General features: G+C 49.4%; 1 protein-coding gene across 1 annotated transcript in view; it reads right to left on the reverse strand.

Moving 5' to 3' along the window:
- The window catches only part of WTIP (WT1 interacting protein), a 71,774-nt gene extending 51,302 nt beyond the window's left edge, over positions 1 to 20,472 (reverse strand). The window contains exon 1 of the mRNA XM_009567939.2: positions 18,510 to 20,472. Within this exon, the coding sequence (XP_009566234.2) occupies positions 18,510 to 19,899 (1,390 nt within the window). The 5' untranslated portion in view covers positions 19,900 to 20,472. The remainder of the gene's footprint in view (positions 1 to 18,509) is intronic.
- Between the last annotated feature and the right edge of the window lie 4,392 nt (positions 20,473 to 24,864).

Genomic DNA, 24,864 nt, shown 5'->3' on the forward strand with positions numbered 1-24,864 from the left:
GAAACAGCCAAGCCCTGTCGTCAGGAGTTATGGTAAAACTAAAATTAACAACTAACACACGGCACAGATGACTCCCTGCCCGCCTCTGCAGTTCTGTTCATGCTGCAGCGCTGGGCAATGGGTGGGTGAATATCATGCTGGGCTACTAAAAATCCCCTTTTCTTCTCTCAGGCAGGAAAAACACATCTCCACCTAAGTCCCCAGAAAGCTTTTCCGTACCCGTGGCCCAGTCAAGGTGCAGGGCATGGGAATGAAAACCTACAGCCGCGAAGCGGGAAGAACAAAGGAGGAGGAAACACTTAACAGCTCAAGAACTCAAACTACAACAACCTGAGCCAGCTGCAAGAGCGGGAGGACCACGGAGGGGCTGCATCAGACACCGGCCCGTGCCCCTGGCCACAGGAGGTATTCCCACATGGGCTGCAGTGCCCGCAGCTGCTGATCTCACGCCTGGGCAGGTTTTACACAGGGTGTTGCTGCTACCTTTAAAACAATCCTCTGGTGAGAAGCTGGGTAAACAGTGAAGAATCAGAGCTGCCCCAAGGCCTGGCAGCCGTGCCTCTGCTGCAGCGGTACCTGCCCAAGCTGACAGCAGCTACTGTGCAGACGTCCTGGGCTGCAACAGCTCAGATGCCGAGAGGTGACTTCAGGCGAGAAAAATGCTCTGTTCCTTCCAACCACCACAGGAGGAGGGATCTTCCGATGCACACGTCATCTGCCAGTCAGAGGCAGACAGAAGAAACAAGGCATCCACACAGGGCACAGGGGCAGAACCTCTTCCCAGCAGCCAGGCAGGAGCAAGGGAAGCAGCCTGGGAAATTCCCTCCAGCCCTCACCACCACAGGTAGCTCTCGCTGAAGGGCTTTGATTTGCCACCTGGCAGATACCTGGCAAATGGACCAAGGCTTCAAAACCCAACTTAAAATAACAACTGGTATTTACAAGTTATAAATAACTATATCCAGGACATGCTAAGCAGCAATGGAACAGTTGCAGAAAGACTTGGCTTAAGCTGTTTTCTGATGGAAATGGAGAAACTGTCTGGATAAGCTACCAGCACTGCCCTCTTCCCCAGAGGAAGATCAGAAGACACCACAACTTGAATTAAGGTTGAAAATGACAGACTAGGACAAGTGGGAAACGCTCAGGTAAACATTTTAAAGCTCTCCTCCCAAGCCACAGCCCATCCACACTCGGCACACAACACCCCATGAGCAGGGGGGACCTGACCCCATCCTGTGACACCTCTGGTGCTCAAGCACCCCTGCAGCAACCACGCTGGAGGTTGAAGTAGGTCAGACCAGAGGAAGATGGGCCACACCACCTTACACAAATCACAGCAAAAGCAAAGCTAGGGGGAAAAAAAAAAAAGTCTGTGAACCAGGAAATTTTCCTGTCGTTGTTCAACCTCATCGAGACTGCCTCAACATCACACTTCTCCCTAAGAAAGAGGGTGAACCCTCCCCCCCCCAGTAAATTACTTAATTTTTGCTGACTTAAAAAAATTCTCCATCACTTCAGTGCCTGCCTCCTACAGGAAACTTAATTAATAAACAGGCTTGGGGCAGGAGGGACACACATGTAGAACTTGAAGAAATCAAAGTTTGAGATCAATTTATGTTTGATTACAACTGCAGTGAAATTCACACTCACTGCAAGCTTTGTAGAAGCAAGCTCCTGGTTCTCTCCAGCTCCAAGAATAATTTTCACTACCCCCACTCTGCCGATGGCTCAAAGAGGCTGTGACCCGTAGGACAAAGCTGCTGGGAGAAGTCATGGCCACCAAGAGAGGTGCTGGGACCAGGAATGGCAGTGCTATCAGGACACAGAGCTGAGCTTTACCGGCTTGAGGGATCGGCACTGCCAGCAGGGCTCAGCCTCAGCCTATTGCTTCAGTAAATCCACAGGCTGTTTGGTTTTGTTGGAAACTTTCAAGAGTTTTAAATGTAGGGTGAGGGGATGGGCAAGAGGTTGGGAACACAGAGGGCTATAGAAACAGCTCTCAAACACCACCCTCCCGAACGTCATATTTTAGCAGCTCTGAGCCCAGGGCAAGTCTGTGCTGGTGAACTAAACCACAGCAACTCCAGGTCAGCACTGTGGAGTGGGAATGTCACGGGAGCTGGTATCAGCTCCGAGTAGCAGCTGCTGGAAAGGGGAAAGCTTTTGTTACTGTAATGTAGATGCACCCAGTCACACAGTGAAAACCTACAGCTAGCGCAGCAAATGCTTATTGCTTCATACAGTATGTGAAATTACCGCTCTCAATCACAAAGGTACTGATGCTATCTGTGCAGAGCTCATCCTGTCCGGCTGCAGCTGCTGGGCCTCTGCGGAACTTCCCTTTGTGTGGATGTTCGACTCTGCCCAGAGCCTCCCGACTGCACAAGGCATAGCACAAGCCTATTGTTCTGTGCAGTGTTTTAGTTACACTGACACTTGGTTTACAAATATTCATTCATCTCTCTGCTTCTTGATTTAGTGCGTGGCAGCTCCAGGATGATTTATACTTCTCTCTTGTCATTTATAGAAAGATCTTTTGCTGCTGAGGCAATGAACTGGAAGACTGAGCGGTTCTTGTGGCTGCTCCATCGTCTGTGCCACGTTGGGTTGCTTTGTCTGTGATTCAGAGCTCAGCTGGCTGCTCAGGCTTCATGCTCAGGTTGACAACCACACCGCAAGGAGACTTGCAAATAACTTCAGCAGCCTAATTATTGACAAATAAAAGACAGATGGAAGAAAATCCTCCTTCTAAAAGTACTTTGTGATTACTGGGAATGGTAAAGCAAGAAGACACAGATAGGGGTGTAAGAGCACCACTGGGAATGAATGAGGGGGAAAAGCACGTAAAGCCCCTTCGTTGTCCCCTGCTCCACTTCTGCTGAGCATCCCCATGTCTTGCAGTGGACACGCATCCTCTTAGAGCCCAAAGAGACCAGGTCAACAAGGCCTTCCAGTCAAACCACACTAACTTGGCCTGGAACACAGCAAGTGTGACTACATGTACAATTCAGCCTGTTTGAGGAGGGCATGATTTCTGTCACAGCAGTAGTGGCAAGTGGGTGAAGACAGGCTAGGGCCAGCAAAACAGTGAGCTTGTACAACTACTGGCAGAAGAGGACACACCACCACATTCAGAGTCAGCAGGCAAGCCCAGAGAGACAGACAGACAACAAGAGAGACGCTCCTGCCAGTCCAAGTTTCAGTGCAGAAAGATCCGATACCAACATCCAAAGCTCCCAGGTGCTCCTGGGCATGTTTCACATTCAGAAGCCGGTGTAGAGCACGTGGGGCATCCAGCCCAGCTGTACATTCACAGTGGTTCAGGAAGAGAGCAGACCTCACACTGCATACCCCAATATAACACGCAACGGAAGAAGTGGTGGTTCACAGACAGTGATAGAGGACAGTCTCAAAAAAAATTCAGGTTGCAAAGGCACTCACACAAACATTTGTTTTTTAACATGGATACTGCAATTTCTACAAGTTCATTTAGCTGGCTGCACCAGCCGGAGATCATCTGAGCTTTGGGATGAGATGCTTCTCCACACTATTACTTTAGACTTACTCTGGCATAACACAAGGCAGAACGTGGACCTGCCAAGCTTTATTTAAGCCATTTCCAGTGGCAGGTTTACAGACATCGAGACAGTTTTACTACAATAAACAAACAATTAAAAAAAAAAATTAAAGATTACCTTTCATCACCTTTCCTTTGTGCTTACTGATACCACATACTGATAACAGTGTGTCAATCCACACACTGCAGACTTCCCTGTACAAATGACAGGGATCACAGTACGGAACCAGCCAGCAACTCTACTGTACCAGTCTACTTTTCCAGTTTTGGCTTTTTTAGCTGTCTTCAGAAAACCATTTAATTTGTGTCTTGGCTCTTTTCTTTTACATAGGAGCCACTGACACCTGCAAAGTCTTCAGAGGAAAAGCCTTCCAAGATGACATGGAAAAGACACAATCTGCTTCAATCCTTCAGTTTGGAAAAATCTGTGCAGCCAGGTAACAGTGATACTGAAAGCACCAACAACGCAGCCCTAACACCCTGAACTCCACAGCACGTCAGACCCAAAAACATCGTCTGCAGAGACGTCAAGTTGGAGAGACTTTTCATTACATTCTCCTGACATTTATGTATGAGTCACACTAATATATGGCAGAAAAAGGTCATATATTACAGCTGCCTTCCTTGACATATATAAAACGGGCTCATGATTAAACCAGGAGACTAGTCTAAAAGTTTCCAGGTGCACTGTTCTATTTTCTTAGATAACGGTCTATTTCCAGAACGAGCATGACAGTCTGGAAAAGGCATGAATTACGTAACCGTGTTGGGTTATACATTCCACAGCTCCTTCCACAAGCCGTACCCAAGCCCTGAACGCCCACAGCAGCCCTACATTCCCACCACCCTCTCCACAAAGGTGCCACCAACCCTGGCTCACTGGTTCTCACTGTCACATGGCGGCTCTTTAGCGTTTCCAGAAGAACAAATTGGTTTGCTTAAACACAAGCTGGCATATACGTAGGTATTATACCAAGTCACTCAGAAAGACTAAATTATTTGCTTAAGGAAAGCTAGATATCACTTAAAACCTCTCTCACCAACCCTCTCAACCAGCTGGGGTTTTTTTTTTCAGTCCCAGCAAGTCGAGTGACTCAAGGATGCTTTGAGAACATGGAGAGGAGGGATATACCTCCCTGTAGAGACATCCTGCAGGAACAACGGCTCCAGAAAGTCATTTGCCACCTTTTTCCACCCTCAGCTCATGAAAGATTTTAGCTCTGAAGTACCTGTCCAGGTAGATCTCACCTTCCCAGCCTCAGCTACAGCAAAAAGCCCAGTCTCCTCTCTGCAGCTGGAAAGCCCGGCTCAGGGAGGTGCTCAGTGCTAGCGCAAACAGCCAGACTCCTCTACCCAGTAGGACAGGAAGGCTCTCAGACCATAAGAAAAGCCTGTCCTGATCCAGCAAGCCAAAAACCCTTGGGACAGCTGGTCAAATACAGCACTAGCGACATGTAAACAGGATATTCTAATTTTGCCTCTCCTCCACCTCCAGGAAGCACTGACACTATAAGCTATATATGTAGGTTCGCTTCCTTCCTATGGATCCAACTGGGGGGAGGAAAAAATAAAAAGTAAAAACCAAGTCAACACACCATCAAGTGCCACAGCAAACTGAAGCTTCTCCAGATCTGGGCAGTCCGATGCGTTTGGCTGCTCTCTGCTGCAGACCTATGGCAGATACATGGTGGTTGTTTCAGGCTACAGTCAGATTCCTGCCCGCAGTGACTCTTACAAGAGGATAACGCTGTGTAACCATGAAAGGACCAGAACTCCATTTTTCACCTTCAGCGGCTGGCTCTCCAGGGCCAGCCAGGGTTCAGACTCACCGGAGCAGGCAAATCTCTCTTTGCACAACAGTGAATGTTCCCCCATGAGGGGCACCACCACTGTAGCACACAAGGCCACGTTCCAACAACTGAATAAACCCAGCGTTACAACTCTTAGTACTGCATAAAAAGATGCCACACAGTGTAAAGTACTGGTGGTTAACTTCATATTGGCAGGATTTCTGCCTGGTCAGGTATCATCCATCTGGACTGCTTTGACTTTTTGCTGGATCGAGTATTGTCAGTTTTGAATCAGATAACAGTCTGCTCTCGGGCAGCTGGCCTCAACTCTGGGGCTGGTGATCTGTCTGGCTAATTTGACAGAAATGTGAACATACGCTTGATCCACATCCAATTAGCATTGATGAATGATCCAGAAATGCACAAATACCACACTCAGCACCATCCCTCTTTCACTCATCTTGACACAAAATGGGAGTAAAGCAGGTATAAAAGGCCAGAAAACTAGAAAAAAAAGACTAGAGGTAATTTTCTCAGATGAAAACACTGGGAAACTGGCATGGTTATACACGTACTAGACTCTGCTTATGCACCCAGTTAAACATCGTTACTCAGCTGGTGATAAACCATCATCCAGACTTAGACTGTGTGCCGAGAAACACACTTGGTTTTTCACTACACATCTTTTGTATTCTCATTGCCTGGCTCCTCTGCAAGGAGGGAAAAACGTACAAGATGCTGACCAGTGAGTTATCTCAGAAAGGACCTGGAATAAAAGGCAAACCTCATCTACAATGGGGTTTTGGCATCATCTGCTCTTTTCACAACCTGCCCACTGCACCTACAGCCAAACCCTTGGCCCGCAACCTCTACTGAGAAACCTGCAACCACTTAGCTGAAGCGCTAATCCACTTCTATTAAAGAACACGTGTCCTGCGATAGCACTTGGCACCGAGAGGCAAACACTGAAATATACTTTGGCCTCAGTGACTGATGTTGAAGGCCATTTGCTTGAGGGGAGAAAGGATTTAACTTTTGAAATGACCGCTATGTGCAGCACTGGCACTGGTGCTCCAGTGCCTAATGAGTCTTGTCTTCACAAAACAGACACCAGCAGCTGCCAACCAGCCCCCAGCACTGCAGGACAAAACCACACATCACAGAGGTCAATTCTGTTCCCAGAAGTAGCACTGAGTGCCTTCCCTACACTCACTCTGCTCACCATCTACATGCCAAAATGGCAAAGCAACCTCTTTTCAAGCTGAATTTTGGAAGATGGGCTCTGATTCTTGTGAAGCTGGATGCCAGACTCAAGCCCAAGCGGTGAACAAGAGGTGAGATGGTCCTCTTCTCCCAGTCCTCACACTTCACTGCCCCCTCAAGCATTTCACCGCTCAGACATCACTCATTTACTGAGGAACTCATCTGCTCCATCGCCCACAGTCAGGCAGCAAAGGAGTTGGGGCTAAGTTTTCAGCAACACTTAAAAAGAATACAACTCAAGCACAGTTGTGGAACAAACACCTCCAGGACAATTGTTCATTAAAAATCTTTCTAGAGGCAGCAAAAAGAAAACTCAAGAACTGCAAGATCAGGGAAAGAGTGAGCAGAGAGAACAGACCAAAGGGCTAGGAAGGCGATTTTCCACATTGTTAGTTATAGTAAACATATCCAAATAAATGTAACCTTACGGAATTTATCAGCCAAACCTCCCTTCTCCATTTGGGAATGTTACACAAAGTGGTGAAATGTTAATTTACATCTTAGAGGCCCAGCTAAAAAATTACAGAAACGTGTAATCTTCTCATAATATTATAAAATCAACACTTAACTGATATGAGAAACCTCTATTCATAGTGGCTAAAAGGAGCATTCATTCCTCTTTACATCATCCCCTCAGCATTACCTCTTGATGCAAATTTCAGCAGCAGGTGAAATCACTGAAGATTGGAAACTGTGTGAAAAGTTTTCCTCTATCTGGTTTTAATTAAAATACCCAGGAAAACACAGTGGAGCAATAGAGAGGTAACCCTTTCCACCTCAGCTGAGCTGTCTGTTCATCCATTGCTACAGAGCAATCCTTGAAAAATCAACCAGCTTTCCTAGATCCTTTTTCTCTTCCTCCTAGCTACCTTATAATTCCTTTAAGTCAGTAAGGAACAGAATTTAAATACATGATATCCTAAACCAGGAGAGTCTACAGGAATGCTCTCTCCTATTACAAGTAGAGATTTGCCTTCAATTTTCAAGTAAAGCTTTCCCTAATTAAATTCACAATAAAATGACAGAGTAAGTAAAGAGCTAGCTGTGGATATTTACACATTCAACCCCTACTTAAGAGATACAACTTCTCGTTGGACTCTTTAGACTTCCAAATAAGAATAAACGCATTGCTGAGTCTGACCTTTCATCAAAACATTCAGGATCAATGTGTAAACCACTCAGCTGGGATTTTCCTCCTCACGCGCTAAATCACTGCAGCACGACCTAATGCAACCATTCCCTTAATTGCAGCAAAGCCCTTTGGAATCTCCCCGCTCACCATATCTGCTAAGAAATAAGTTTGCAAATGTTTCCTTTAAAAAAAAAGTTTAAAAAGCAACTTTTCCCTTGAAAACTGGCTAAAAGAATTAGTGTATTCATTGAGGGGTTAAAAATCTGTTTGGGACCCCCTTTTTTTTTTTTTAATTACTAGAGCTTTTGTTCCCAGATGAATCTAACCCCTTCTGTAATTATATCCACGGAAAAAAAAGAGTAGCTTTTACTAAATCTATGAAGAATCTCTCTACTGTGCAGTCTCTGTCAGGTTCAGAGTGAAGTACAGAACTGGTACTAGGCTGGTGTCTACACATCCCCTGCTTCTCCCACTGGTGCCTTTGAGAGATGAAGGATTTTAGTAGTTCTGGAGAAGAGCTATTTGACCACTTTAGAGAAGGAATAATTGTTTTTCCTCAATTAAAACAGATTCTGTCTCAATCTAGTACCAGTCACAAGAAGACTTCTCTGGCTGCCTTCCACTACGGCCAGAGAGAGAGAGAGAGAGAGATGTCTCTTCAAGCACAACAAGAATGACAAAGTGACCAATACAAATGGCTGCTCCCTGTTAGTTTTCATTCTATGAGAACCACAGCTTTTATCTTGCAGTGGTGTTGGTGACTCAGGCTGATAGGAATGGCTTGTATAAGTCTTTGGCAAGGAGAGCACAGGACGAGCGTGCATCCCTTTTCCTTATCTTTCCTTGAACCAACAGACAGGCTGTAAAGATGTGTGATATCACATAAAAGTTAGCCAAGCAACTTGCATCTTACCTAGATTAAAAATGCTGTGTTCCTCTACAGCTCTAGGTTTAAATCCTGGCAGGCATCAGTCCTTCTCCTGTTGAAGTAGGTAACATCTGAGCATTGGCTGCAGCAGAAGGACCTTTAGCTCAAACCTGAAATACTGGATGTCCCCCAGCCTCCAACCTCTTCTTCCCCTGTATAAAGCTGTCGGGTGCACTGCTTGCTACTGTTCCTGGAGTTCTCAGAGAGGAAAACTTCAAGTATTTTATTCCTATTTAAGATCAATCACATGCACAGAACAGACAACCTCACCTCACCTTCCGCTCCAGGCTTAGAAGTTAGTGCCCTGGACCTGAGCCGCAGGATAAAAACAAACATGCGACTATTTGTTATGAAATGGTCACACTTGACCTTGGAGTCAGTCTTACTCTAATTTAGACCCCAAGACAACACTTACTCTGTTCTCTTAAGTCAACTGCTCAGTGAGAAACTACAAGCTGCATAGTCCAAAAAATTCAAACAAGAGTTTGATCGCAGGCTTATCAAGTACTTTTTCTGGCTGGTACCTGTTTTGGGTTTTTTTTTTCAGAACAGCAGTGTTATGGGAGGGGATGGTGTGTGCAGAACTGAGCCTGCCCCAGCGCGTGCCCAGATCCTGGCTCCTGCTCTGCTCCTCCTTCCAAAGAGGAATGCCTGCTGTTCAGGGAGATGTTTTCACAAGTGATTGCCACCTGGCTGTGTAGCTCTTGTCCTTTGAGAAGGGAAGACTCCCATGATCTCACTGCTGTTTGGTTGTAGTCCTAATCCCATTTAAAATATATATAAGCAAAATAAAACTTTGGACCAAATCTTCCCCCACGCTGCCCCTATAATTTGGTTCTGCACCATCCCTTGTTACCCCAGCTTCTGTGGCTTGAAGTCCAGCTGATGTCTGTGTGTGACTGTGCGCTCTCAGCAGCAGCCCAGAGCTCACCCTCACTCCACCAGCACTGCTGCACTGAACTCCGGTTCCCAAGGGTGGGATTCAACTCCACGCTGAAAGCTCCCAGGCACCACCAGGCACACCAGCACCCAGAGCCCGGCTCTGCTCTGACCCAGGCGCAGGAGCCTTCACCAGTCTCTCCGCTTGTCACCACGCCTGCGGAGTAGGGCTAGAAATTCCCTGTGCAGACCAACCTATTTGGAAATGAGAAAGCTCTAAGCCCATACTCATTATTCACAGGGTAATCAGTCAGAAAAGCAAAAGAAAGTACATCCCCCAGACCTTCCAATACATCCTTTCTCTGACCTTACAATAATCCAACACTGGCTTTCCCAGCCTGCCAGTCTTTAACCAAGCCAAACACCCCGTAATTTCAAAGGAAGTTCTGTCCACAAAGCAATCCAAGATTTGGCCTTAAGCTCAGGAGCTAGTGTGTTTTGTGTTGTTTTCCTTTATGAGTTACAGAAATAAATTATGTGGAGACAAGTGAGATGGGGTGGTCAGGCAGAGCCAGGCCGATGGGTCCGTGCTGCTCCCCATTCCCATGGGGAAGCCCCGCAAAGCCCCTGCAAGGTGGGGAGCACGGAAAGGCAGAGCTTCACACACTTGGCACATCAGGCAGCTGATTTGCAACTCTGCACTTGGAGTACCTTCAAAGTGTTTTCTTTGCAAATAAATGCACAGCAGCCTCTGGGGATCACCTCCTTCTGGGCTGGTTCTCCACCCGCCCAAATTCCTCGGTTTGCTTTTACACAGCGTACAAGGCTGTTTCAGCCCAACCCAAGCCACCCCTTCTTTTCTCCCCTTTTCCTATAGGTCAGGGAGGATTTTTTTGTTCTGTTTTTTAACAGGGCACGGTTGGCACTCTTGAATCCTTCCACCTCACAGCAAAAGGGCTCTGTAAAGCTGTAGGGCAGTGTGGCATTTGATGAATTGCCACACCTCCACTCTGCCAGGAACTACAGCAAGGAGCAAGCCTTGAGCCTGCTCTGTGCTGTGTTCAAAGCTCCAGGTCCAAACCTGCCGTGGATTTGATTGTTCTTCCTCTCTCAGGATTGGGCAGTGACCTGCCTTGCAGGTGTTGCCTGTGTGGCTGCCGGGAAGCCCTGCACACCTCTCCAAGACCAGACAACACCTCCTGGCACAGCCGCTCTCATCAACCTTGCACGGGAACCTCTCCCTTGAAACTAACATAAAAAATAATACTGGGAGATGGCAAGCTTTCTTTCTAGTTGTCTGTAAACAGCATCTGAGACAACTAATAGCCACCAACATTTCAGGGAAAAAAAACTTAAGCACCACTAAATAGCACCTGCTATTTTGCTGAATAAAAAAGTCAATCTAAGGAAAAAAGTGGCAGCAATACCCATTACTCCCAGCACATCATTCAGTGCTCACACAGCATCAGGGCGCTCTATAACACCTACAGATCAGAGGCAATGGGTGCTATGTGCATCACCCACGTCTGTACCTGTTCCACTGCTCCGCACATCCTCTCCAGGTTAAAGTCTCAATATCTTTAAGCAACTTCTGCTCTGAACAGGAGATGACAAGGAGAAGAAAAATAAAGGATACAGAACTCCACTTCTGGACGCAACCTTTACCCTACTCTGCTGAAACTATGTGCCAGGAAAGTCAGATTCACTCTCTGGATCCAGTCTCTGTCATACTGACACTTCAGTGCCCCAAGGTGATGGGATCCCATCTTCCACAATGAGGAGCTTTCCTAGGGTTCACACGCATCTTCCCTAAACCCATCTCCTGCAAGTGAGCAGAGTGACTTTGAAACTCTACACTGATCGAAGGCTTTGTACAAGTGGAAAGAGGTCAACAGGACCCGAGTAGAGCATTAAAGCTCTCTTTCACACTGCGAACTCCACCTGCTCTTTGTTACTTACATCATAATTTGCAGGAAATGGGTCTCTATCTGTCAAGATACCAAGCTCCCAAGCGAACCGCACATTGCTTTACACACAAGCGCAAAGCAGCCATATACCCGACAGCTCCACAGCAGACTCTGAGAGGCACAGAGGCGGCTGGGCAGGCCAGGCAGAGAAACACAGCCAGGCTAGAACACAGATACAAATTTATTATTCCCTGGTCTCTGTGGTGTAATAAAAATAAGAAGAGAGGATGCCAAGCTGTCAGAAACAAGTGAAACACGCCCCTGTCACCTAAACAGGACTGTCATAAATGAGGGAGGTCTGGATTTATCATGTAAGCATCCCATTTTCTAAATAAAAAATTAATCTTGTATGGATTTTAAGATGTCTTCAGGTTTTTTTTCCCCCCGCCACAAGTAAAGCCAGTAAGGTCTGCACTGGGGCTGCAGGGGTTTCCAGCGGAGCAAGCGCATTGCTTGCTGTAAACCACTGCTGCCCTACAGGGCTGCAGCGCAGCGAGTGGCTCAGCTCTGCTCCAGCCCGGAACAGGTACAACAAGCCAACACACTTTCCAAGAAGACCAGCTACTGACCTACACTTCAGAAAATTACATGCTTATTTCTCAAACCAGCTCAAAATCTGGACTCCAACACACAAGATTGTTGTGCAGCTCTGTTTTCTGTTGAGTGTTTAGATCTGGGAAACATGGCTTTGATTAAAAATGGGCAGCCCACCAACTGCAGGGAATTTTCACATAACTGCTTGGCAAAGCTGCAGCCATTCACCAGAACTGCCTTATCCCCTGAGGAATTACCCATTTCCCCCATCTACACCTGAGAACCAGGATGCTCAAGGCTAACAGCATGGCAACTGCCACAACAGAGAGAGAAACATTGAAAGCGCCAACATTTTACCAACTACAGATCTTCCCACTGCCTGGTATAAACAGTTGTTTTGTCTCAGCTGATGCTGGGCTCCAATATCTTTGCCTACTACCTTTTCCATTATTTTTTTTTTAAAAACAAAAAAAATCAACATTTTCTTTGAACTAACTAAGTTATGGAGAGATGGAAAGAGCGAGAGATGAGAGGATCCACAGTGACCATGGGTCTCATTCGGCTGCATTTCATGTTGATGACAAGCACCGGCAGGGCAGCAGACAGCAGCACACAGCCAGGTTCGCATACTTTGAGGCAGAGGAAACAAAGGATAAGTGGCAAAGTCTGTTCACTATCCCCTTGCTCACAATCATTCCCAAGCGATTCTTTCCCAATCACTCAACATCTGGCTTAAACAAATGGATTTAGTAGGAATTTCACAGCAGGGACCAAGACGGAACACAAATCCAAAACCCTACTCTAATGCTACTGAAGGCAATATTCACGAGGCTGGGAAAACAGAATGAGCCACAGCAGAAACTCAGCTGTCTCAATTCAGTCAGGTCAGCACTTGATTTATTACAGTAACAAACAATCACACTTCTCCCCACCTTGCTAGAAATCCTGTTCTAACAAAAGTTTTCAACCAACCACACCCTGCACGCACACTGCCGTTTTGCACATGCAAAGCCCACGCACAAAAATGAACCTCAAATTACTCGCATTTAAATTTGGGACAAACAAACACTTTGCCCGGCCTTGTTTGCCCAAATCCAATAACGCACCTCGCTGACCCAACCAGGGGCCCACGGTCAGGACTGGCCTTGCCCAATGCCCCCCAAAACTCATCCGCTGGGACTGCCAGCATGGAGCCAACATTCAAGGAGATGGAGAAAGCGCAGCAGAACCGCCCAACCTCCAGCTCAGGAGCTTTATTTGTGGAATCTCAGTTCCTGCACCGCATACACTCGAGGATGAGCTTGTAGCACAGGAGAAAGGTTTATGCGATGAATGCCAGAACAAAAGGATATTTCCCATGCCTGGGAGAGGCCACAAGGTCTCCATGGACCACAGGAAATACGATCTAAGTGAGCTGGAGCATCTAAATATGCACAACTGTCAAACTGCATTTAGGAATAGCTTTTTGTTTCTCTTCATTTCAACTTTGAAATTCTGTAATTTTTTCAAGCAGCCACATGAAAAGGGGAAAAAACATCTTGTTTTCACTTTCCAGAAGTTCTGCGGTGTCACAGAGTGAAACAGTTCACCAACTAAATAAATGCTTGGATGGCCAGGAAAACACCCGAGAGTCCCCAGCAGTTATTCCACAACAGCTATCTATTTTTCACAAAAGCTGTAAGTATGTTCTGAACCAAAGTGAGCCTTGTTCAGCCAAATTCTTAAGAGAGTAACGGTACGCAGCTGGACACGACCTTTTGTAACCTATTAAATGCCTCTCTGTCATCCATTTTGACCCCTCCCCTGGCTATTTCATGACAATATGTGGTATTAATATTCTTTATTGCTGCTCGCTGCCTCTGCACCTCTCCTGATATTCACAAATACAAGCACTAACCCCCACAGCAAGCTAGACACATTCCAGGGCTGCCACCTGCAATGAAAGACTTCAGAATTGATCATCTCCCCCACATCTACCCCTAAGTATTAGCATTGTTATTCCAACCTGATCACATCCCTCTTTCAAAGTCACTTGACTTCTCATCCCTGGCACTTAGAGAAACTCAATGCTCTGTCAGGCATCTCAGCTCCCAAAAACTCATCACGGGGGGAACTCTAAGCATGCCTGCAGCACACAGCACCCACTGGCAGACTCCACACCAGCCCAACTCTGATGGGCAACACCACCTGAATCAGCCTAACGTACCCCTTCTTTCCAATCACGCTGTAGCTGCCACTGTTGCCCCCTTCTCAATGTGGGAACACAGATGTTTAAACCCAACTGCCCACAGGTTTCTGTGCAAAACCTGCCAAGCGGAACACTTCCAGCATCTGAAATTTGGGAATAGGTGTCACTAGCAATAAATCTTTACCCCAGCCGAGTTCCCCTGTGTAAGCCCATACATGTTTTATACGCACAGTAGTTATCAGCTAAGCATTAAACAAGTGTTTGTGCTCTGCAGTGCTAGGGTTTTTTCCTTAATGAGTCATAGGTCTTTTCTTATGTTTGCTGGAACACATAAATGTGACATTAGAGATTTAGTAAAACTGCTCCAAAAGCAAGGAATGAAGCTTCAGATGATGTGAAACACTCCAGCTGCAAGAGTATGACTTGCTCAGCTGTTTTCTTGTGCTCTTCTGTCTCACAGCAGAGTCACAAACAAAGCTATGCTGATACCGAGTTAAAACAGCACAGTGAGATTAATAGAAAGTGATAACACATACCACACAGCAGAAATATCTGCTCCAATTCAGAGAAAAGGGACAAAATCCACTTCCAGAGATGGTATCCAAACAGGTACAGTGAAAAATCAATTAAAAATCCAGCCAAGTGAGTGTAAGTACTTTTTCACTACCTCTCTTCTCAGCATCTGCCACTGAAATGAGCACATTCACCGAACTGTCAGTGCCCTGACAGGGGGTCTCAGCTGTCTGAGGATGAAGCAGTTTGGGCAGGAGTTGCGTTGGAAGCAGCTACAAGGGCATGAAGCCTCACAGCTTTACCCAACTCAGCTGCAGGCTGTGGCCAAAGGAACTGTCTCAGCCACCCAGAGCCCTCCGTTCACACCTCCCTTGAGTCAGCTCCAGCCACCTCACCGACAGATGCGCTGGAGCAGCTTGTCTATCTAGCCCAAAACAAGCCCAAAAAGCCCTTCCTTCTCTGCACGCTTTGTTTCTTCTAAGATCAGTGAGCGCACGTGGCTGCAACATGCTGGTGGGAGCGCTTGGAAGTGGCAGAGCGCTACCTCTCAGCTGTGCAACTGTGGGTAGGGCAGATGCAGAACGCTCCTTTCGCAGCACTGTCATCTTCAGTCAGATTAAACCAGCTGCGGAAGGGCATTTTCCTTCTCTCCACAGACGCACTGAAGCCTGCTGGAAGAAAGGGGACAATGGCGAAGGAGAGGCAGTAGAGCGAAGCTCTCAGCGCAGCACCGCTCAGAGCTGTTCACAGCAGGGTGGGCAAACGGCGGTGCCGCAGACCTGCCAGGCTGCATCCTGCTCAGCTCCCCAGAGCCTCCCTGGTGCTCAGCCCCTGCACATGTCTCAGCACGCACTCATCTGCCCCAGACTACAGGTTCCTCCTGAAGCGGAGCAGGGAACGACTGCCAACACGAGCACAGTTGGTGGAACACTCAAACTGACCCACAAACTGAAGGAAGGTAGGGGAGAGCTGTTTCTCCTCCAAACAGGATTCAGTTTCAAAACAAAACGTGCCAAATTTTTCAAAATCTTCTTTTTTGGGGGTGGAGCATAAAACACAGTAAAATTGCCAGTGCCTTCACACAAGCGTTTACTCATTAGATAATTGAGCTCATCTAATTAAGGAGCATTAAGCCATCTCCTCTGTTCCCTTTACCTTTGTCAGGTTATTGGCTCAACACTTCTGTTAGTCTTGGGCGTCACAGAACACCCCATCGCCACCTTTGCAGCGTGCCAGACACCAGAGCTAAGGGAGCGAATACGTAAGCAAAGACTTCAGCTGTAATGTGTGAGCTGCTACAGAAATAAAGGCAATTCTCCTTGCTTCTTTATTAACGCTGCTTAAGAGCCTCTCAAGTCAAGTCAAACTAAATAGCAGACTTCTTTCTCCCCATCCTGTTCTCACTCTCCTCGTCCCTGACCCAGTGGTCACTCCTGCCAACTCCTCAATGTGTTTGCTCAAAGCTCAGCATTCACCTCCACAGGTGATCTCAACCTGAGATGTGGGATCAAGCCCACCAGGACTTATCAAAACCTCAACAATTCATAGAAATCAGCTTTCTCTTTTAAAGCACCCCGGTTTTCTGGGTTTCTTCTGCTTTCAGGGTGCACACCACTGCAGGTCTTTGTGCTGCTACAACAAATACCCACAAAGCAGCCACTACATATGCTTGCTAGGCACAACGGTGAAGCTTACTGCTGATCCTACATAGGACGGACCCACCAAAGTTCAGGGCATGCTACAACACGTTGCTACAGAATGTACCTGCAAGTAGTGACGCTCTCAACAGGCAAATTTTTATAGGAGGAACTTGCTCACAACAGATTCCACAGCACTGCTCCCGGAGTCTCTGCTCACACCCCCAGCTTCCCTGGGCACTGAAAACCTCTCTCAGAGGCTCAGGACAGCTGTAACTTGTTTCTTACTCTGAATACATCTTATTTCTCAGTCTCTCACTGCATACAGCAGGAATTTTGAAGGCAATGTTTCTTGCAGGGCAGTAACAAGCCCTCCCATCCAGCTTCTGCACACACTCTGAGGCAAACCGTTATTGTCCTCAGCTGTAGTCACTCAGGTGATGAGGGGCACCTGGTGTCAGACCCACAAAAAATGGGGTCGATGACCCTCACCTGTCTTATCAGCCCCACCTGGGAGGGAGGCAGCAAGCACTGCATTCAGCTTCCTTTGTGTGGGCACAAGAGCTTGTAGAAACTATGCCACTGCAGCTCACAAGAGAGGCTCTCCTGTAGGAGAGGGTACAGCTCGCTCAGTTCCCTCCACTGACCAGCCCAGGTCTGTCTCACTACAGGCATCTTGCAGACACTTGCGAGGAGTCCTGAAACTCCTCCCTTCCATGCAGAGTGCGCCAACAGCAAACTGAATCCTCCTGTTTAAATCAGTGATGGAGGTAACACATCTCTGTGCCCAGCAACACTCGTTTTAGCCAGAAATCCCACACACCACCAGGGAGCCTCTCCCTAGCACTCAAGCAGCACAAAAAGGCACAGCAATAACTGTTCTCCTCAAAGGCCATGGATGCAGGCTGGCTCATCCACAGTCCCTCATATTCCCAAGCCTCTTCTTCCCTCCTCTGCTGGGAGCTGCCAACACCCCAAGAGCCCTCAGCCCTCATTCAACCAGGGGACAAACCGCTGCCCAGGTCCAGCAGCCTCACGGCTCATCTGCTGTCCACAATCATCTTTGAAAGGCATTTTCTCCTCTTCCACCCAGTACCAACTAAGAAAACCAGGAAAGCTTAAATCCTGACCAGTGTGACCGCAAAAGGCGTTCACTGCTTTCAAGAATCTTCCTTTGCTCTATGAAGAGGCAACAAAAATTCAGGAAATGACCAAGAGGCTGATGGAGCCTCAGCAAGGACAAAGGGCTCTGTCCCAGCCTCCCCCGGTCCCATCCCAGCGATTACACCAACCTGTGCCGGCCCTGCGTGCAGAGTGGACCCTGCAAGGGGCAGACGCAGGGCCAGGCTCCCACAGGCACCCCAACTGCAACAAACATCTCATTGAACGAAATACCAAGAACCGCTCCGCCAGCCGGGCCTGTCCTCTGTAAAAGTTATCACAGACAGACAGAGAGCACCATCGAAAACGTCACATCCTCAGGGATGCTGGAGGTTATCGGTGAAGCTCCAGCAAGAGGAAGGGAAGCAGAGACAAATGCTGTCACCCCAACAGCACAGCTTCTCTAAGCCCTCAGCCAGACTCCCATCCACACGGGGAAAGGGAAGCGCCACACACAGAATGGTTTGGGTTGGAAGGGACCTTAAAGCCCATCCAGTTCCAACCCCCCCTGCCATGGGCAGGGACACCTCCCACTGGATCCGGCTGCCCAAGGCCCATCCAACCCGGCCTGGAACCCCTCCAGGGATGGGGCAGCCTGGGCCAGGGCCTCCCCACCCTCATGTGAGGAACTTCTTCCTTACATCAAGCCTAAACCTGCCCCTCTCCAGTCTGTACCAGTTCCCCCTCGGCCTGTCCCCAACGAGCCTTTACGAGTAGCCCCTCTCCAGCTTCCTCGCAGGCATCCTGGCACGCAGCATCGGATGGCAGAGGTCAAATCCCAGCAAAGAAGGTGGAAAGACTTCTGCTCAACAGGCAGCACCTGTCGGGATGGGGGTTCCAGCCGTACCCGGCCTGGAGCATCACCGGGCGCCTCCCGCTCGCCTTCTCCAGAGCCAACCACCCCCGGCCCACCCCGGCAGCTCCCTCGCTCACTCACCAAAGTATTCCTTCTTCATGTGCATCTCCAGCTCCTTCTCCAGCTCCAGCGTCAGCGCCTCCAGCCGCCTCTCGGCCTGGCTGGGGCCGCTCTCCCTGCACGGCGTCACCTGGTAGGGCAGCTTGAACTTGGAGCCCTTGGTGGGGCTGTAGGCGAAGGGCGGCGGCTCCGGGGGCTGCGGCTCGTGCCGCGGCGGGGACTGCGCCCGCAGCTTGAGGTACGCGTCCCCCGGCTCGGGCAGGGCGCCGTCCTCCTGCAGCGAGGAGCGCGGCGAGGGCAGCTGCGGCTCGGGGTAGGCGCTCATGGAGCCGCGGGAGCTGCGCGAGCTCTGGCTGGAGATGCTGGAGCGGGGGCTGACCAGCGCGGCGCCCAGGCTGGAGCGGGGGCTGGCCAGGGCGAGCCCGGCGCTGCCCTCGGGCTCCGCGCCGCCCGAGTAGCTGGAGCGGGGGCTGGTGGTGCACGAGTACTGGCTGGCGGTGCTGGAGCGCGGGCTGGCGTGGCGCTGGTCGTAGCCCATGCTGATGCCGCTGGTGCGGTTGCTGCTGGGTTTGCTGCCGTCGTAGCTGGTGAGGCTGGCGCGGGGGCTGGAGTGCTTGCTGGTGTCGCTGGCCGTGCTGGCGTAACTGGAGCGCGGGCTCAGAGCTGAGCCGTCGTACTGCACCAGGCTGGCGCGGGGGCTGCCGAACTTGTCCTGCCCGGGCACCACCAGGCTGGAGCGGGGGCTGGAGAACTTCTCGTAGGGCAACGCGGCCGCGCCGCCCAGGCTGGAGCGGGGGCTGGAGAACTTGCCGTGCTCGGCGGTGGGACCGGGAGAAGAGGCGGCGAGGCTGGAGCGAGGGCTGGAGAACTTGCCGTGGTCACCGGCGGGGCCAGAGGAAGCGGCCAGGCTGCAGAACTTGCCGTGCTCAGCGGTGGCACCGGGAGAAGAGGCAGCCAGGCTGGAGAACTTGCCGTGCTCCCCAGCAGGGCCGGGACAAGCAGCGGCCAGGCTGGACCGAGGGCTGGCGGCGCCGTACTTGCCGTCCCCCCGCCCGCCGCCGCCTTTGGCCACGTAGCCGCCGGGCTCGAAGGCGCTGCCCGCGGCGTAGCGGTAGCCCTCGGCCGGGTAGCGCTTGCCCTTGTCGGCGAAGCCGCTGTAGCAGGGCAGGGCCACCTCGGAGCGGGTGCAGAGCCCCCCCTCGCAGCACGGCGGGCAGGCTTTGCCGCAGGGGGGCTCGGCGCTGCCGTTCATCCGCCGCGCCCGCGGCTCCCCCGGGATGCCCCGCTGGGTCTCCTCCGGGTCCCGGCGGCCGCCCCGGCTGAACGGACCCTCCGGGCAGGGCTCGTAGAGGCACAGATCCTCCATCAGCTTGGTGGCCTTCAGTGCCAGGTCCTCCTCGTACTTCTCCATGCTCGGCCGGAGCCCGGCGGGGCGGAGGAGGGAAGGCGAACTCTGCGCAGCCCGCAGCAGGGAAAGGAAAAAAAAAAAAGGAGGAGGAGAAGAAGGAAAAACAATGAAAAAAAAAAAAAAAAGGCCCCAAAGCACCCTAAACCAAGGCCGGTCCCGGCTGGGCAGCGGCTCCCGGGGCTGCGGTCACCCCGGCGGCATCGCGGCGGCGCTGACTCGGAGCCCCCACGTCCCTCCGCAGCCTTAAATAAGTGGCGGGGCAGCCAATGGCCGCGCGGAGGGATCCGCGCCCCCGGCCGGCCCCGAGCGGGGGCTGCGCGGACTCCTTTGTGTGGGGCAGGAATGCGAGGAAGGAGACTGGGCGCTGCGTCCCGCTGGAATGTAGTTAATGCCGGAGCCAAACAATGATTTGCACCGAGTCAGGCTGGGAGAGGGCGGCTCGGCGGCTTCCCCCGCGCTGCACGCTCGCCTCCCCGAGCCCGGGACTGGCGGCTCCCCCTGCGCTCCGCTCCCCGAGCCCCTGCACGGGGCTGGCGGCTCCCCCTCTGCCCGCTCTCCTCCTCCAGCCCTGCTCGGGACTGGGGGCTTCCCCTCCGCTCCCCGAGCCGTACCCGGGGCCGGTGGCTTCCCCCGCGCTCTGCTCTCTAAGCCTTTGTACAGGGCTGGCGGCTTCCCCTCCGTCCTCCTCTCCTCCTCCTGCCCTTGCCCGGGGCTGGCGGCTCCCCCCGCGCTCCGCTCTTCCCGGAGCTCTCGCACCGGGGCTGCCCGTTTCCCCTCTGCCCGCTCTCCTCGCCCAGCCTTGCCCTGCGGCTCCCCCTGCGCTCTTCTCCTCCTCTTTCCCCTCTTCTCCCTCAGCCCTGCCCGGAGCTGGCAGCTTCCCCTCCGCTCTGCCCCCCGAGCCCTTCTCGGGGCTGGAGGCTCCGCTGTCCCCGAGCGGGAGCCCCCTCCGGGCAGGGGACACGCGGGGTCGCGCCTGTGCCGTCCCCCGCGCCGGGCGCCGCTGCGGGACCGGTCGCTATTGGCAGTCCTTTTTCTAGTCTTTTAATAAAAATTAAAATAAAAATAAAAGCAGTGGTAACACAGCCGGATGGACGCATCGCGGCCTGAAAGCGCTACATGGGCTGACGGGAGTTTCGGAAAGCGCGCTCTACCTGCCACAGCGCTGCTTCCCCTCTACACACGGGAAAGCTGGGAGAAAACCCTGCCCAAATAGCTCCTAAACTGCAGCCTCCCCTTCCCAACCACAGCCTGGAGTTCATTTTTTTCCACAATTTCCCTGACGGTCACCTGCCTCGATGGCAGAAACGCTAATGAAACGGTGCGACAGCACAGCAGCGCCCTTACACGCCTGCGCTGGGCACGCTCTGAGGGGAGAAATGGGCTGCGAGTTTGAGTTGCAGGCACTCTGCCCTGCCAAGAACATGTTATCATACTTAATTAAACATTAAAATCAACTGTGTACTCAAAAATGTCCCCAGCTGTGGAGGGCAATTGATTGGCAATCTGTTGTTGGGTACAGGAGCAGCCAGCAAAAAAAAATCCAGCAGACTATGTAAATGGACAGAGGAAGACCTGGAAAGCCAACCTTCTGGACAGGGAGAGGTGGTCCTCTGTCAACACAAACAGTGGGTGCAAACACAACCAGCCTCAGGAGCCAAGAGCTCTTTTCCATGACGTGTTCACATCTCCCATCACATATCTTGCTGATCCCCTAAATGAGCTCTTACCACGTGCATCTGCAGCTTAGGACTTGCAGAACAGTCACGTACAAGTGTACCAATGCAGAGCTCCATCTTCACTCATTCCCGGGGCCTGTCCTAGGATGGCCTATCCAGATACTGACTTTGAGCTATTTACTGACGGTGTTTTTGTCTTCCTGAGGAACCAGGAGAGGCTCGTAGACAACCTGGGAACTTGGTCTGTCAGAGCACATGTGAAGAAAAATTAATTTACTCTATTTTATCTAAAAAAATCCCACAACCTCACAGCATCAGAGAACTTTACTGGTAATCCAGCAGAGTGGGTAGGACATACCTGGGGGCCCTGCCTGCGTGCTCGTGCAAGAAAGCATTTTGAGCAGCACTCTTTATAGTGGGAACTGCAGAGCTGATGCTGTGTGAAGTCAGAAGTGTAAGCTACGGCAGGAGTGTGTTGTCCTGTAGCTCTGTCCTCCAAGCCACAAATTTGCCCTTATTTCACCTTTTGAGGCAGCACAGTTCCTTACAGTCTCCGCTGCCAGGAGGTAGCAGGTTTCTTAGTCAGCTTCTTGGTACGCGAGCCGATAAAGCACAGGCTTTGTTGAGTATGAGCTCATGGGAAAAACATACCAGCGACTGAGTGAATCTGGGGAATGTAAGGAAACAGCCCTCTTTAGTAAACAATGTGGATCAAATTATAAAAATCACTTACTTTTACTGTTAGAAGCTTATGCTCCGTAAGTAGATCCTCAAATCCAGGCCCATCCCAGCCTGCTGCAGCCCTGGACCGGAGCATCCCTGCGCAGTGTTCCCAGCCCTGCTGCAGGGGTGATACCACAGACCCGCTCTCCACCAGCAAATCGTGCTTCTGTCATACACGTAATGAACTTAACATTTATCCATGCTACAGCCACAGATGTAGCCCACATGGGTGGAATAAATATGTTTGCAATGGTACACACTACACTCAAGCCACCACTGCGTTTCTCAGAGAGGACCATATGTGCCGGGCTGCACAAACAATACAAGCAGAGTTAAAGCTGCTGTTGCTGTAAGGAGTGCCCCCATCATTCTCCTTACTGGTACATGCAAGAAAAGCCAAAGCACCAGGCAATTACAGCTTGACAATCCTAACATGTTTTTCTCCCCACTTTATTTTAAATATATTTGCTTACTTGTAATAACCAGCAGTAAACTGTGTATATTGCAAAAAGACTCACACTTGTGCAACAAAGAGCACGAGAGCTGTCATAGAGTATTATAAAAGCTGAGCTTAATTTCTTAATTTGCTGTGGTAATCCTCACACCTGATTTTAAGTTGTATCAGTAAATCAGATAGTAAGGCAAGCCAGCTGCTGCTGTTAAATAAACTCCTTTGTCTGAGACTTAAAGGGAGCAAAAAGGCCAGGTGGAGTTATTGATCTGTTAGAATCAGCTGGCTGGGGCACAGAGGCAGCCCACTCCTGTTTCTCCTAATTGCCAGGGCCTTGAAGGGAACGCTGCCCAAGCCACCAGGCAGAGAAACCTGATGGTCAGCTGGGGCTTTCACCTCCCTGAATCGCAAACAGTTTATTACTAACAAAGCAGAGGATCTGTAAATGTCAGAATTCACAAACTTTAGAATTCAGAAACTTTAGCCCTGTTGAAGACAATGGCACAAATCCCACTGACTGGTGGTGTGATAGAAGTTCTATCAGAACTGGGTTTACTGACACAATGCAGGAGGGAGTTCTCTGTCTCACTCCATCAGTTTAACAATTTGAAGCTGCTCCACAGATTTGCTTATTGAATTGGATGCTACCTGATTATTTGCTACTTCCCTACTTGTCTCCAACATTAAGAAAACAATAAAATCATACCTTGACTTCTACAAGGTAAATAAGTCTTGTTAGTACTCAAGTATTTCCAGTTCTGATTTCCAGTTTTAAAATTGATTGGTTTTCTGGTCAGAATTATAATAATTAATTCTTTTTCCTTCCTCTGATCTGTTTGAAACCTGATTTAAAAAAGCAAACCCAAAACTTGTCAAAATCATACAAAAATAACACTGACAAATGTTTTCCTTCTGGATCAGGTTCTGAAGCTTTTCTTTTCTTAGAAGCGGTAGCTGTATTATGGTTTATATTGCTTTGTTTTGCTTTTTGGGGTCCTGCCTGTTAATGGGCATTATGATAACCTGAAGTATAAGCAAGCTTTCTGGAATATGAAGTTTGGATAATAATATGTACTTGGACTCGGGTGATTTGTTTGCAAATCACTTTGCTCTGACATGTTTTTAAAATACTAATTTGCAGCTGATCACAGCTTTCAAAAATTGCAATTATTGACTGTGTTTTAGGGCACCATCTTCTGGTAGACAGAACACACTGTTTGAATGGCCGCCTTTGCCAGGCACAACTATGTCAAGTATTTTTAACCAACACTGCTCTGCAGGCTTACAGGTAATTTCTCATTCTAAATCTGCAATAAAACACTATTTAACATTTTTCACATTCTTCTTATTCATTGCAAATGCAGCTAATGACCGTGCTGCACAAATACAGCTTGGGACAGACCCTGGAAAATTCCAGTCACAACAGGCACTTTGTGAATGTGCTGTGTTAGACAGACAACATATGTCCAAGCACTTACGACAAATACACCATTTATGTATCTTATTTCTTTTATAGTTTCGTCTTCCACTTCTCTTACATATTTCAGATAACATTTCTGGCTAAAGCAATTTATTGGAGGCTGCACATGGCCGTAACTCACACTTCCTTGCAATCCCAGGACAGAACCACTGTATATTCAAACAATCAGTTAGCTTAATAGCAGCCTCTATATTTGCATAAATACATGACTTAATTGGCCAGCTCAGTGAGCAGTGAACCTACTTAGTACTTTGAAGGAGATCTCAGGCTACGTAGCTTCTTATTTTGGAGACACGAAAAAAAAACCTGCGACTCTACAGAGCTAAGATTTATCTTGATGTGATAAAGTCCTGATTACAATACTGCAAAGACGTCTGTAGGAGTGTCCTCTCTGTAATCATTCTGCTTAGACACTAGACTAGAAAGAATCTCAGGCAATCAAAAACCAGATGACTGACCTGTGTGAGATCTGTTGTATGACTTTGATCCTAGCTTCTGCTTTCTTGCCTGCTCAGTATTTTCGATGCACAAACTGAAGGCTTCTTGTCCTTATAGATGCAAAGTGAAGAAAGAAAATATTTCTACCTATAGGCACAGATACAGAACACAGGGGAAAAAAAACTAATTTATTTTCCTTA

The sequence above is a fragment of the Cuculus canorus genome, chromosome 13 (assembly GCF_017976375.1).
Source record: "Cuculus canorus isolate bCucCan1 chromosome 13, bCucCan1.pri, whole genome shotgun sequence".
Lineage (NCBI taxonomy): Eukaryota > Metazoa > Chordata > Aves > Cuculiformes > Cuculidae > Cuculus > Cuculus canorus.